Consider the following 16,505-nt stretch of genomic DNA (forward strand, 5'->3'; position numbering starts at 1 on the left):
TGATGAGATGACGAATGCAACGTCATTTTCTAACCCCCCCCCCAAATATTCAAATTGCTCCCCTGTGGGGGGTACGCCCCACGTTGGGAAATACTGCAGTAAGGCAATGAAAGGCAGCATAATTTCTCTCTTCTTTATACAAATTTTTTGACAAGTTGAGTTGAACGTGGTACCCCACACAGATGCAAATTTTACTTTTCATCGATTACTATAAAATTACTTATTTTTTATTAAATATCATAATTCAATTTTATTGTGTTTTAATTATTAATTCAAGTTTAAAATAATCGAAAATAATTTTAAAAATTCTACAAACACGTCTCATACCTTCAAGTATTTAATATCATAATACGGTGATGATTACGATGAACATATTTCATGTTGCATATTTTTGGAATAAACTACTCAGACACAGCAGAAACAATTAAATTTAAAGTATTTATAATCTGATGTTTCGCCAGCTAAAGCTAGTATTATCAAAGACATTTTTTACGATCACGCTCAAGGAGACTAGAATTACAAAGGCTTCCAGTAAAGGAGACAGTGGCACTATCTAGTAATGTTTCGTGATTATTGCTGACCGGCGAATAAACTGTGCAACAAGAATGCCGTAAATATTTAAAATTTTGAAAAAATGCGCCTGCTTTGTGGATTTACGATCGAGGCATAATCATGTTACATAATGATTATGTATTATATGTTTTGGCTATTATTTCTTTAATCCCTCTGTGCCTACATGTTTCTATAGAGCTACAAGATAATATTAATAATATGCACCTCTATTGCTAACATTGCTAACAAATAGGGCTTATATTTTCATTCTTATATGAATGGAAATAACAGTAACATTTTTGGATTAATATAGCATTCGTTCATTCATTCATTTAGGTAAAATTCTTATCTCTCTCAAATTCTGGTTCTGTTATACAAGACATCAAGAAGAAAAAAAAAGTCATTTTTTTAATGCAAATATTTATTAAAAGAAATAAATAAATGTAATAGATAACCTTTTTATTAGGGATGAGTATGTTCAATATGAGCTTCCAGTATAGCTCGACACACACACACACACACCCTTAGTCCACCTACGGTATTACTAGCACACAGCAGGTGGGCTAAAGAATTTTCTATTTGTATCCATTTTTTATATTTTTCGTGTTTTAATTTAATTTTTACCTATATTCAATTGTAACTCAGCATGTATCATGGGCTCTAAAAAATTTCTGGATTAACTGCAGCTGGATATATCTAATTTTGTCTTTTAACTAGTATAGTAAAATAACTGTTATATGTACACTTTATCCTTCACGTAATCCAATACGGAACAAAGTCTAATATGATACAGTTAGGTTTGTGAAGTGGCCATGAAAGTGATTATTAATAATAAGAACTGATGTTCTATCTAGCCGCATATGTTATAGCTCATGCTTTACCCACATAGGTCATGTTTTAGCAACTTGCTCACATTCTATAATAATGTTACCATTGAACTAGACAAGGGAAAATGGATACACCATGACACTTTTGGATTTTGCTAAGGCTTTTGAATACAGCATGGAGGACTGTTGCATAAATTGGAGAATATGGGTTTGGATTTTAAAATAGCGTGGATAAGAGGATGGCTGACTGACAGATATCGAAATGTGATATGGATGTAAGTCTGCAAGATTTAAGGTAACTACTGGTGTACCACGCATCTACAGACAGGACACACCGGGAGGCATAGGGCTAACAACCTTCTCCTCGAAGCGGTCGCTGTTTCAAATCGCAATAGGTCATGACTAATACGAACGTAACGGGCCATTGGGCCTAATCGACGTGAAAGGAAGAGAAGGAGTAATGTACTTGTACCACAACGATCATTCCTTGTCTACTGTTATTCAATCTGTGCATTAATGATATTAGAAAGGATTTGACAGGCGACATACAGCTATTTGCTGATGATGCAAAGATGGGTAAGGTAATCAGGAATGTGCTGCTGATATGCAGAATGATTTGAATAAGCTGGAATTGTGGGCATGGTAAATGGATTTCAGTTCAATGTTATTCACTTCGGCATGATTAGATATCCAATGTCGTATTATATTGGTGGGATTATGCTTGAAGAAACTAATGAGGCTAGGGATCTTGGGGTGTTAATAGATAAGAAGTTGAAGGTTCAGAGGGTCATGTGGCAAAGATTGCAAATACAACTCAATAGATAATGGAACGTTCACATATAAAGATAAGGATGTCATTTTGCCTCTTTACAAGGCCTTGATAAGACCTCGCTTGGCCTATAGCGCGCAGGACTGGTCTTCTGGTTTTCGTTGTGATTCTGATATAGGTGAGAGAGAGTACAAAGGAGAGTGTTAAAATGATATCATGATCATGGAATACTGATTATGAAGACAGATAGAGAATTTGCAGATTCCCAATCTGTCAAAACTGCAGACACTAGCAAACAGGAGATAAAGGGGGTAATATGATTGAGACTTACAAATTTTTGAAAGGCTCATGCAGGATTTTTTCATTTTATGGAGGGTGGGGAAAGGACAAGAGGACATCCTTGAAAGCTGAGAATGAATGCCGCTAAGAAGGGGATGAGGGGTAAATTTTTCTCTCATAGGGTGGTGCATGATTGGAATGGATTGCCATTGGATGTTGTGAGTGCAAGCAGTGGGAATGAATTCAAGAATAAGTATAATAGCTGGTGTGTGTAGCATGTGACCTCCCTGGAGGTCTCTCTTAATAATAATAATCATAATATTCGAGAAAAGCGATATCTGACATTTTTCACATGTGTAGTTCCATCAAGCAAGATAGTGTGTTAGGATCCCTTGAGCTATCTAAGCCGCAACTTGCTAACGTATCAATATATAAAATAACACTGTTTATTATTTTCTATGCAAAAATCAAATAAGCCTAGCACGTCTGTGTTTGTAAGTGCACCGCATTCATATTTGAAAGAATCACTTTCAGGGTTCACATATTTTGTGAATTATCTAGAATCTCAAATTCGATCTTTGCATTCGCTAAAATGTCAGTTCATCTGAAAATATTACTTCGACTCATGACCGCTTACTTGATAAGTTTTAAACAACTTGAATTTCTCAATAATTTACCATTAAGAGATGAAATTTATGCGATCTTCGAACTTTCTAGCATTAATTGGAGAGCGTCTTCAGCTGTGGCGTGAATCTATCTGCGACATTTATAGTCTTGCTCGTACAAGAAATAAAATCGACTAAGATGGGATATTCGAGATGAAGTGATCTCGCTTTTTACAAGTATCTTACTTACAACTTTCTTTCTTCATATACAATTGCGGCGCTACTTCACTAAAATGCTGGTACTACCACAACATTTTTGGGTGATCTATAGACAATCGCAGTGGCAACTTCTTCAAATGCCTGCGGTGGCATTGGTTTCCGTCCTCTATGAAGTTGAACTTCCAAAGATCCCGTTTCTTCAGACTTCCGAATCGATCTAACTGTGTTAGCTGACAGAGGACCTTTACGAGATCTAGCGGGTTCCAAGCTCACGAAGAGCAGTTGATGCATTGCATTCGTTAAGGTACAATAACTTCACAAGAAAAGCGTGGTAAGGTTAACTAAGGCGCATGTTGAACGCGACTATCAATTGGAATGCGTTTGTGAAGTTTTCTCTTTACTTTACATGATACCAGCAAAACAGGTGTTCAACTTCGCTTTATGCAAAATTTCGGCTTCCTGGGCTATAGCGCCATATTCTTCCTATCGATGACTTTTAGTTTTTTTTTTTTTTTCGCGGAATCTTTCTTCCCATATCTTGATTAGTCTCCCTAACAAATTTGGTGCCTGACATTCCGATTGTTAGCTCTAACTACATAAGGCTCTTAATAAAGGAAGTTTAATCATGGCCATATTTATGGCCACATGATCATGTGGCCATAAATACCGATATCAGAGACTTGTAAGTAAATAGATCTTTTCATCCATCAGGTAAAGTGTTAGTAGAATTCTAGTTTAATTTACTGGTTTTGACATTTCCCTTACCCATAGTTAAAGTGACAGTACCAGCACTAGGAAGCTGCCAGTCTCTTTTGAATTCCTCAGGCTACGGATACAAAGTTGAACCTAAGAGATGCAACATTATGTTCCTCATCATCTTATTATCAAACCACAGGCAGAGTTCGAAGTAATATGAGTTAAGAAATAAAACAGTGGGAACAAGTTAATAACTGGAATTATTAAAGCTACAGAGATAACAATATGCAACACGGTATATCAGTCTTTCTCTCTCTCAAAAAAAAGACAAAAAGCAGGCTACATTTTTTTATGATCACGAAGTATCTGATATTATGCACGTCATAATTAGAGTTCTCGTTACGGCATTCCAAATTTAGATGCAGTCATCCAAAGCCTTATGTATTTATTACTAGTTTTATTTTATTTATTTATGTTACTACTATTTTATTATTACTGGGGATATATTTTACCCAACTTTTAATACAATGCAGAAGCAATTGCAAGACTGTTGGAACATTCGCCTTTTTTGTTGGAAAGCTCCGGATTCGAATCCTATCTGGGAAGGAAAAGAGCTTTTATAAGGGATTTTCAACTGAAAGTAAGTTAGCCAGTCTCATATGGTGGAAAATCTTCTCCTCTCTCTCTCTCTCTTGGATTATCGCGTTGCATCTTGAAAAATGGCCAGGGAACATCTGTAATTAGAAGGCACAATATACCTGTCTCATAAATAAATATAAACTATACCGTCTAAATTACTTAGTTTGGGAGAAAGGAAAATTTTTGTAAAAATGAATATTTAGCGAATATTATTATTCAAAAATATTAATATAAAATTCTATATAAAATACTATTATATGATGAATATGAAAACTAAAAGATCAACATCAGATAAAATTATTTTATATAGAATTTTATATTAGTATATTTCGTATGCCAGTTTTATTTGTTGTTTTATATATATCCCAGTAAGTCAATAGGAGTTCCATAAAGTAATTAATGGTGATGTATAGTTATTTGGAGAACGTCTCCTTTATGTAAGAACCATTCCAATAATTATAAACCAGTCAATAAAATTAAACTTGCAGCAATTGTTTATTTTGATTCTACTCACACAATTCTCTGATCTCAGAAAATAATGTGCATGCTTAGATAGTTTACTAAATATTTTGAAATATTCTGGAAGTACAATTTAATGTTTCCTCAGTAAATATCTGTTTCCTTGTTTATTTGCTTTTTTTCCGGGGAGAGAGGTGGACTTGGTATAAAGGGTTAACATGCAAATGGCAGATACAACAAACATCATGAAGCACATTATGTGCTTGATATAGAATTTTTCGAACGGTTGATGAATTTCTTTGTGACACGTAAATAATAATTTCGCTAATGCATTTATTAGAAAAACTGTTCATTTTCGTATTTGTCTCATTCCAACAAAGGATAGAGTAGGGGCCCGTCTTGCTACAAACATCATTTCATGGGTTATGTTTGAATAAACTGGGATGAGAAAAGAAATGTTTCCTTATGTCTGTTCCTCTCTTAATCTTTGCCCCCTTTTTATATACAGTACCTTATTTACTGCTATTTCATTTTGTTTCAACTACTCCTAAGTTTTTTTTTTCTTTTTTGCTAGGCCTTATGAAAGGATCAAGGCTTGGTCTGTTATATGCACATGCATATAAAAATTCTAATAACATCCACGCTACACACACACACACACACACACACACACACACACACACACACACACACACACACACACACACACACACACACACACACTATCCTTAACCCTCTCGTAACAGTTACCTTTGAGTTCTTTCTTTTCAACGTTTTCGAAGCAATTCTGGCCACTCCTTTCCACTAAAGAATAAAAATCTCTTAACTAAATCCTGTGCTATTTACTCACACAAGATGAACTGGGTTCCTGTTTTTTTTTTTTATATATATATATATAGCAACCATATACTCTCAATTGTATAACAATAAAGCTTTGTGCTCCACCGCTAGCTGTATTGTTTACAATAATCTGCCATATGAAACGGAAGATGGCTTCTAGCCTTGAACAAACACCTCACAATGTGATTGCTCTTCTGTGACTCCACACAATGACCCCCTAATAATGCGAAAAGAGGTTTGCCCAGCGGATTCTTCAGAAGGCTAAACTTTTTTTCGAAAAAAAAAAAATGACCGGCCCATCTTTGATTAAACAAAGTGAGTACACACACACACACACACAAGCACGCACACCCATATATGCACATAAACATAGGGGAGATAATACGTTTCTTGAGATTCTGCATATAAGGGAAAAAATAGTTCTACAAATATTAAAGCGTTTCATAATTATTGAAGACACTATAACATTAGGCCTAACTCTGGTAAAGAACTTGTAGCGTGTACCTTGTCCACTTGAAGTTCGACTTTCTGTGGGCAACATCTTCCGAAGAGGCAGCTTCGTCTGATGACCTTGTATATGACGCGAATCCCGTCATTACCTGTAGACATTTCCACCAATAGGAAAAAAGCATTCTTCGGCAGTTGAAATATTTCGGAGCAACACATTGTTAAGGGAGCTACAGTGAGAGAAGTGAACCGTGACGAAGGTAGCGGCGGCCCCTTCCCACGTACACGACCTGTCGGACCGGTTATTATGCGAAAGCGCTCAGAGCGTAGATGCCAGACTCAGTTCCTACAAAGTGTTCTTGCTGCTACCTCTGGAAGCCAGGCTAAAAGTACCGCAGGATAGAACTTCATGAGTACAGTCACATGACAGATTAAAATATCATGCGAACAATGCCCGAGTGATATGTGATTAACGTTAATCCACTTAGCACACGAATTGGACTTTGAAATCTGAAGATGTGTGTGCAGTTGAGTAAATCCGACTGCCACCGATGACGATTTTCGTTGTTATTGAACTCAGGTCATCAACAAAGCGTGGTCGTCGCTATACTGGATTGGGGGTCGTTTTGAAAGTCTGTATTCTGGCGAATTATACTTGATAATGCAGTCGGAAGATGATTCGTCATTTGAAAGGAGTAATTTTTCTGCATTCACTAAAGCTATTTCCAAGCAAAACGTGCATTTCGAGAAAGGTAGGACAGATATTTCTATTATTGCAGAATGATATTAAATAATTTCATTTAATATTATATCCTAAATTGTGTTTATAAATATTACTTTACGGGGAAAAAAAAAAAATATATATATATATATATATATATAACATTGTTTAATAGAATGCCTTTAAATTAAAATACGTGAATTTAATATAACTGATGACTTGCTACGAATATAAATTTTTGATTTTTATATATCAATAGCCTCACACTCAAAGAAGATACATCTTTTATAAGCTGGCATTAACTATAAGAAATCAATCATCAATTTCAAAATATATATATTACATCATAATGAATTAGAAAATATTATATTATATGAAAATTAGATAGCAAAGATTTCAAATGTAAATTGTAAATTAAAATACAGCCACCTTTCGTGTTACACGTTAGAAACTGCCTTTTTCTTATATTTCCAACATAATTGAACTTTTTTGGTGCAGAAATGTTATCTTGTAATATATCCTTTTTAAAATTCAAATTTTAAATTCGTATATTTTGGTTGTTTATTAATACACTTTCTTTTATATTATTTACTAGACCAGTGTTTAAGATGTTGTTAAAGACCTTAAACATTTGTCTAGTAAAGTGTTTAAGGTGTTGTTACGCTATACAATATGTCTAATACTTCCAGTTATATCGGAAAATTCTTCACTATTTATCTAAAACCTTTGCTGCGAAATTAACAGAAACTGAAACAATTAGAAAAAAATATTAATATAAAATTCACTGTTAACAATAAATAAATGTTTTTATATAAATAAATCTACTTTGAAACTATGCAAGGTATAGGAAATAATTTTGCCTCAAAATCTTTTCCTAAAGATTTCTCAAAAAATTCTTAAATTACCGAATGGTATTTTGATTATTAAACTACTCTTGATAATAAGTGATAAAATTTATTATTAACTAGGAAATAAATTTCTTTCAAAGGACTGGCGAAACAATAATTCGAGAAGAAATATTTATTGATGTATTATATTTGTTTAATAGAATTCTGATGTATTATTATTTTTGTTTAATAACATATTCATGTGTTATTATTAGTTTTTTAACAGAATACTTTATTGATAGTGTAAGCATTAATTTAAATAAAGAGTTAGCAAAAAAAAATATTACAGAGGCTTAAGTTATCATTAATTAGCCTTAATCAATATCATTTTGAATTATTATTGATTATAATAAGTGCCCAAAAAAGTTCTAAAAAGAAAGTTACTTCTCTTACAAATTTTGCGGTAGTAGTAACGGACATGAATACTTATCAAGATTACTATAAACGGGGAACAAATTAGTTAAGAGATTTCATTATTGTTAAGAGATTTTTAAGAGACTTTTTAGTTAAAAGATTTTAAAGCTGTAGAGATTTTTAGTTAGAATGAATCCTTTGGCTTTTTTTTTTGTTTTTTAAGGTTAAAAAACAGGATTCTGTTGTTGATTTTCCAGTCTAGTTTGGTTCAACGTACTGCTGCGAAGTCCTCTATATAAACACTAAAAATACTGAAATTGCTCTGCATGAGATAACTGTACTTACTCATCTGACTTATTGCAGCGTGAACTGGGATGGTATTCTTCTTCTCCAGACACCCTGGAAAGTCTCCGAAGTGTACATAATTGACAGTGACAGTCTCTGAATAGATCTCTTCCTTAATCCGTTCCGCTTGATGACAATTTTTAAGGCTCCTTCTCATGCATGAACAATAGCGTCGACTTTTTCTTTTTCGGTGGGGGGGGGGAGGGAATTGCCATGGGGTAAGATTAATCTTGCAAATAACTGCGATGACAACAATATCCAGAAACAGGAATTGCACTAAAAAGAATAGTTCCTGTCTGATTTAAAATTTGATATTCTCTAGCTAATGTCTTGTTCATATTTCTTTTGATTACACGTGATCGGTTTAAACGGTGGAATTTTTCAAACCTTTAGGTAGTTTGAACATTAAAACTGTTGTTTCGTACATCACAGTTCAGTATGTGTACCTGCAATATTAACAACAACAACACGTGTTACTCTCAGCTGACTGTGATGCAACCTTTTTCTAGAATTTCACAACAGCCATTTCTTCAGTCACGCCTATCCGAAAACAATACCTTGCGCAATGTATGAAAATATCAAGGCTTGATGAAACCAAGCTCTCTGTAATAATACATTAAAGTCATCATCATTGGACATAGAGTAGAAGTGTCAGATTTATCGGTCAGTGGACCGAGCCTATAATTTTTACAGATTTTTTTTTATTATTTTTTTTTAACTGGTACACTTCCGCTAAACGATATTTGCATTTTCAGTGCGTGTGAAGAATCGATGATGCATTTCCTATCTGAGTTCTATGTACCTGTATTTTATACTATGTAGGTTTAATTCTCAAAGCTCGACATAACCGTCATCGCGTGTGGTAAATTGTTCAAGCCAATTTTCGAACTCTAAACATTCATCAGCTGCTGCTCAGCGATTGTATGAATTATATCTGTAATCTTAATGCTAAGATCATTCAAAGAACGAGGTTTTGATGCATAGATAACTGGTTTGAAGTGACTCCATACAAAAAAGAGTCCAATGAAGTTAGATCAAAGGACCGAGGTGGCTTTCCTTTACCGATCCACCTGTCTGAGAAAGTGTCATTCAAAAACTGCCGTACACCGATAATGGCAGAGTGCCCCCATCTCGTTGAAAGATGGTGTTATTAAAAGATTCAATCTCTCTCTCTCTCTCTCTATCTCTCTCTCTGTAAAGTTCAAGAATGAAGAATATCTACAGCACTGCAATTTAAGACTCCCATTGAATGTTGACTCTTCAAAAAATAAAGAAAGGACCGAAAAGGTAAAACTTCCTGAGGACACACCATAAATTAAAAAAAAAAATAATGAATAAATAAATTAAAAAATAAAATAAAATAAAATAAATAGTACAAATTCATAAAACTAGTGAATAAAAAACTTCAATAAATTAAGCTTTCGAATGGTGTTTATTGTAAATTTATAATATTTATACATCTCACGTTATTACGCACGCACAAGGACTTTTGGGACACCCTGTGTAATCTTACTATCACGTGTGCAGTTTCTCAAATGGCAAACGGATTTTTTTTTATTTTAAATTTGCGATATAAAAGACTGAATTTTTGCTAGGAACAACTATTAATTAATATAATATAGATCTTAATATGCACCTTAAGAAATAATTACATTTTTAAAACTTTTTTTTGGGGGGGGGGAGGACTAGAAGTATTAATAGTTATTTGGCATTACAGAGACTAGTGGGGGACGGTGCACTAATCCACGAGTTCTACAGATCAAGTGTTACTGTTTGGCTAGTGAAAGGAGAAAAAAAAAAAGTAAATAAAAATACCTTAAAATTTAGTTTGACTGAAGTAGCACTATGAAATTATTAAAATTAGCGTACATGCAAGAGGGAAACCTAACATCGCATTTAAACCAAATTAACCAAAATAAAATTTTATAATAATGTTACGGTTGAAGCTTTTGACCGGATAAGTTGGAGGATATGGGATTGGGTTAAAAACTATTAGTTTGGATAAAACAGTGGGCTGATTGACGGATATCAAAAAGTGGTATACTCCAGGGATCAGTCCTTGGTCCATTTGTATTCAATATTTTTATGTTAATGATATTGAGAAGGAATTGAAAGGAGACATGCTGATGTTGCAAAGATATGCTTTGAAAATGGCTATCAGTTGAATATTAGTAAATGTAAAATCATGCATTTTGGCGTAGTAAGATACCAAACGTCATTATATTGGCAAGATCATGTTTTAAGAAGCTGAGCAGGCTAGAGATCTTGGATTTTAGCAATTACGAAGTTGAAGTTCAGGGACCATATAACAATGACTGCGAAGATTTATTGCAACCATTTCTTATTCTTACATGTCAGTGTAAGGATATGATGATGATAATAAGATAAGGATAATAAAAGAGGTTAGAGCTAGATTTTTCTCTCATGCGAGCGGTGAGAGATTTGTAATGGCTTGCTTTGTCAGGTGGTGGTGGTGTAGACAGTGTGAGTGAATTCAAGAGCTGATATGACATCGTCTCTCTCTCTCTCTCTTTCTTGGCATGCTTCCGATTTCTTATGTTGGCTTGGATGATTTGAGTGGATTGCGCAAACAGCAGGTTGTCATTTCGAATAGCACGGATATCCGCAAATGTCTTTAGCTAGTAGATGTTTTCATTTCCCTGTGTGAGATTACCGCTCTGCTAGTACACTGGAAGGCTGAAGTGTTCGAAAAAAAATTTATATTTGATTTATATAATTGGGTTTTGCGGTTATCCAGTCTTAACCCACTCGCGATACTGGTGAATTATTATAGGTTTCCTTCTTGAGTGGAATTTACATTAAAAAAAATCTGTCAAAGACCGATGTTTGAACATTAAACAACAAAAATAACGAAATGGTTTTGTTTACTACTTTTCTATTTAACAGTTATGGCAGACGATATCACCTCATTTTTTTTCGCAGCACAACAAAAATATATTTATTTTCTATTTAATTGTTTTTATTCCCCCCCCTCCTTAATTGTCAGTCGTAGGTAAAGGCATTGTTCCAAACACAAACTTCTACTCATATTGGTTTTGACATGCGTTGAATTCAACATTCGTTTGATTTGCTGTTCAAATACGGTGTGCAAACGATAGAGCATTTGTCAATTTTTTAATCTCTAGATTATTTCTTTCTTTTTTCCAGCCTGCATCTGATTTCTTAAATGCGCTTCACTTTGCTTAGCTTTCGTTTCAGATTTTCACATCTGAAGAATTATGCGAGGGATCGTTTCTAACATTAAAATAGGATTTTTCCCTGAGGTGAAATAGCTACGTTTGAATTTTTCTGGAAACTAATAATATTACTAAAACGGAAACTCGCGACCTTAGATTAGGATGACACTGGCAACAGGAAATATTTCAAATGTTTCAAAAAAAAAAATAATAAAATAAAATAAAGAGCTATCCCGGAACCTAACAAAAAAAATTTTCATTTTTTTAAGATGTTTTAATATTTTGACTGATTTTCTCCCTAAAATTCGAAAAATTTCATTTTTTTTCTAAATACTTCATTTTGAAATACTTTTTTTTAAAATTATTATACTTATATAGAAACCTCTCTCATTCATGAATGAATATAATATCTCATCATTATTATTATTATTTAATTTCTAGACTATAAGATTAAACAAAAAAAAAAAAAAAGGGGGGGAGAAAACCAAGACAGTATCTTTAGTATGGTGGCAAGTTCCAACCATCCCCAGAATGCATTTGTCACTTAATCCTAATACACTATTCTCTATTAAGTTCGATTTCAGGATTCAGGATTTGACCAATTTTTAAAATATGTTGTTGTTGTTGTTGTTTTTTTTGACATCGTTTTGGATATGCTTCATCCGACTCCGGTCATCAAAGGTCATGTTTGCCTTCTTTCTTCCGGATATGTTACAGTGTTTATGAATAATCTCAATACTTTTCTGTGCAAATTTATTAAGCGACCCTCATCCCTGATTACTTCCTTCAGTTTTTAGAGCTCGGATCTCCCAATGAACTCATAATTTCGCGGTTCTACAAAAGGATTCGTGAAAACCTAAATAACAGAGACAAAAGACAAATGAATGATTTCGTTATAAAAAATCTGTTAAATTTGAGAAAGTCAGTTAAGATCTATCAAGCTGTTAGCGCCCTCTAATAGCGTGACAGGATTTACCCTGTTAGCGTAACATAACATGATCATTATCAAAATCGTTACACAGAGAAAAAGTCTATAATATATAATCCATAAATTTATGTATATTATTACTGAAAAAGAGCCAAAAGGCTTCACTTCGGGATGCAAAATTATTCAAATTAAGTGGATAATGAATCCAACATTATTTCAAAGCCGAATAGAGAAACTATAAGAGTTTCATGCCAAATATAAAAATTATAAAAGTTTCAGCGGATCCAAGCGTAAGCAAACCTTTCATGACAGGAGCAACTTGTAATAAAGGTGGAGTAAGCCTGATCACTGTCCTTGGTATTTGCCATATGGTAAAGCACATCTAACGGACATGTATGATGTTATACATTATGGGGGGGGGGGGGGTCACTACCCACACCGGTTTCAATCTTTTTTGAAGTCTCGTCAGTGGGAGCCAGACCCGTAAATACTCAGGTTGAAGTGATGCAGAACTTATACTTTACCATACGAGTTGCTAAAAAAAAGGTATCACATCACAAAAGGCACCAAGAATTACTGAAAAATTGTAAAGTATAAGTTCTGCATCACTTCAACCTGAGTATTTACATCTGGGTCTGGCTCCCACTGAAGACCTCAAAAAAGGTCGAAACCGGTCTGGGTAGTGACCCCCCCCCCATAATGTATAACATCATACATATCCGCTAGGAGATGTTTTACATTATGGGAAATACTAAGGATAGTGATTGGAGCTTACTCCTCCTTTACTACGAGTTGCTCCTGTCATGAAAGGTTTACGCTTGGATGCGCCGAAACTTTTATAGCAGTGATTTTCAACCTTTTCCATAATACGGTACACCTAGACTAATTATTAAAATTGTGCGGCACACTAAAAATATATTCTTTTAATTTTTTTGATGATCTGGAAAAAAATAGGCATGATTTTGATTGATTTACACACACAAGAAGAGGGAAGACCAGACACTAATAAATAAATGCGCAAATTACGACATTATTTCTTTCAATTAATTTGTTTTCATAAATCTCGCGGTACACCTGAAGACCTCTCGCTGCACACCAATGTGCCGCGGCACGCCGGTTGAAAATCGCTGTTTTATAGTTTCTATATTCGGCATGAAACTCTTGTAGTTTCTCTATTCGGCTTTGAAATAATGTTGATTCAATATCCACTTAATTTGAATGTATATTATATTTAAATAAGTTTATATAGTAATTAAAATTCAAAATCTTTCTTTTTAGCGTTTTAAAATTTAAAAAGTTTTAATAATACACCTTTTCTTTTTTAAAATAATCCAGTAAAAACAAGTAGTATTATTAAATCCATTGATGTTCGTTGTAGAGGAATTAATACTTAGAAGTTATGAATACATGCACGCCTCATCCCAGCGAATAGCGCTACACATTATGAGTTCGAATACCACTATTGTTAACTGTTAACGTTTTTGAGTGATGGACTGGGTCCTTCACTCCTTATCCCTTTATCTGAGTTCTTGCTTGTGAATGGGGGGGGGGGGGTAGTGTGGGTACTTCACCCGCTCTTGTGAACGTTTTGAGTTGTTTCAGATGAAGGCGTTTGGTCTTCTGTGTTTGAAGCCTTCCGAGGGTGAGTCAGCTGCATATCACTATTTGTTTTCTTCTATTGGTCCTTATAAGGACTGGCTTAAAGGGGCGAAGCAAGAATGCTTTTCATCTTCCCCGTTATCTGTACAGGGCAGTGTAAGGATAAGATGTTATTGAGCTATATAAAGCTCTGATCATGGCAGGAAGGTAACAGCAATAGCCGAGCTTCAGTTAGAACTTCAATGGCTACAGCATTGCCATCCATTTTCCCTCCATGGATACCCATTTTGGTCTCCTCGTACGACATGTATGAGCTAGATTGGGGCTATTCTTATCCCGACCACCAGCCGGTATGATATTATGATTATTTATACGTTAATTAAAACAGTTTTTATTAGGTGTGCAAATATGGATAACATTTTTAAATTAAAAAGTAAATTATTATATACTTTTAATTATACTTTAATAAAGTATAATTAATTTTTAAAATAATTTAATGTTTAATTTACAATAATATTGATTAATATAGTTTTAGTGTATAGCTAAAGATATTATTTCTTTAATTTTAAAAATAATTTTTTATTTCAGTTTGTGATTGAGAACGACTTGTATTTCCATTGAAATGATATGATTTTTATTATTATAACATAACAAAAAAAAATAATATTAATTATATACGAAAAAAAAAAAGGACGTCCACAACAGTTCAGATCGTGAATCATAAATATAGGTTACTCACTGACTTATTTCGGTCACGTTTAATTAGAAAGGTACTGGAAATGTTCTTTTTTTGCTTTCTTGTTTTTGTTTTGTTTTGTTGTAGCTCTCTGTCCACCTTTCTATTGTATTAATGATACAGTAAATGAACGAGAATATGCTGTGTTTTTATCTTTTGCCATCTTTTCCTATTTTAAATGAATATTAAACATTAATTCGGATAATTTTTCACATCCCTTGCGTGAGAGAGTAATCACATCCAACGAATTCCTCGTTTTCAGTGACCTTTGTGCGAGGTTCTCATCATTGGCTTTTATGTTTCTTTGAGACTAGCTGGTAATTATGCAGGTGCTAAGAATCTCTGCTGTACAAAATCAGGTATGCATCACGCTTGGAAGCAGGTGTCTCACGCCTTGGGATTGCAGGTGCAGACATCACGTTTTAAAAAAAATAATAACCAAATATATAAATGTCTGTAAGTATTCAGTCAGGTTTTTTTTGTTGTTGTTTTTGTTTTGTTTTGTTTTGTTTGAGAGAAGGTTTTTTGATCCATTAAAAACAAAGTCTGTTGTAGTCACAAGGACTTCCAGTAGCAATTGTGAGTGCTTTGTACTCTGACATATGCCAACATCCTTTCTTCGTGTAGCACAGCAAATTGTTATATAGAACAAATCCATGGAGAGAACACAGCAGATGTGGAAAGGAGGTAGGCGAAGTTATTATTATTTATGTATTATTTTGTAAATAATCTGAAATATCAAATGCTATTTAAGGCTTTATTCAAAAGGAATAAACTATCTGCTGTTTATGTTGTATTTAACTCTGCATAGGATATTGTCCACTCCAATGATGTGTTGAGATGATACTAGGATACTTTTACTGTTAATTGAGTGTTCGGGTCGGTTTGTCTATTCCTTGAGATAAAAAAAAAATCTAAAGGTTTCTCATATTTTGTACGTAATTCACATCCAAGTTTTCAAGTCATGGCAACAGCACAACGGCGTTTACAAAATTACGGAAGACTAAAAAAAATTTTCACGGAGTTGGGTTATAATTTTGTCCATATGCACGGGAAGTCGAGGATCATATGCAAATAAATATCTGCGTTTGGTAGTTCGTAATTAATAATGAATATTGGTTTGCAAAGAGTGCAAAATATTTCTATATTTCGAGTGACTAAAATTATGGGCAATAGTGTCATAATATGCTCATGGCAGCAAACTTATCGTGTTTTTAGCTTCCGGCCTAATTTTCAGTGACTTGTTCATGTTGTGGTTGCTTCTTTGTGTTCTTTACTGGGTTATGGTCACAGATAACTGGTGCAGACAATTATACTTATATGAACTGATTTATTTAAAAAAAAGTTTCGTGATGTGCAAAGATTCCTGAATATTTTAATCTCAAAAGAACCACTTCGTATTCAAA

The 16,505-nt window shown here is 33.9% G+C and overlaps 1 protein-coding gene across 2 annotated transcripts in view; it reads left to right on the forward strand.

The window, feature by feature from the left end:
- Nucleotides 1–16,505, forward strand: part of LOC150107617 (kazrin-like) — a 72,510-nt gene that overhangs the window by 5,270 nt on the left and 50,735 nt on the right. Inside the window, exon 1 of one of the 2 annotated variants that reach the window (XM_090391422.1) lies at nucleotides 15,660–15,786. The exons of the other annotated variant lie outside the window; for it this stretch is intronic. Within the exon in view, the coding sequence (XP_090247548.1) occupies nucleotides 15,756–15,786 (31 nt within the window). The 5' untranslated portion in view covers nucleotides 15,660–15,755. Of the gene's footprint in view, nucleotides 1–15,659; nucleotides 15,787–16,505 lie in introns of those variants that run through there. 2 annotated transcript variants of the gene reach the window in all.

Source organism: Typopeltis vanoorti, chromosome 4, assembly GCF_054136105.1.
Source record: "Typopeltis vanoorti isolate ZY-2024b chromosome 4, IOZ_Tvanoo_1.0, whole genome shotgun sequence".
Classification (NCBI taxonomy): domain Eukaryota; kingdom Metazoa; phylum Arthropoda; class Arachnida; order Uropygi; family Thelyphonidae; genus Typopeltis; species Typopeltis vanoorti.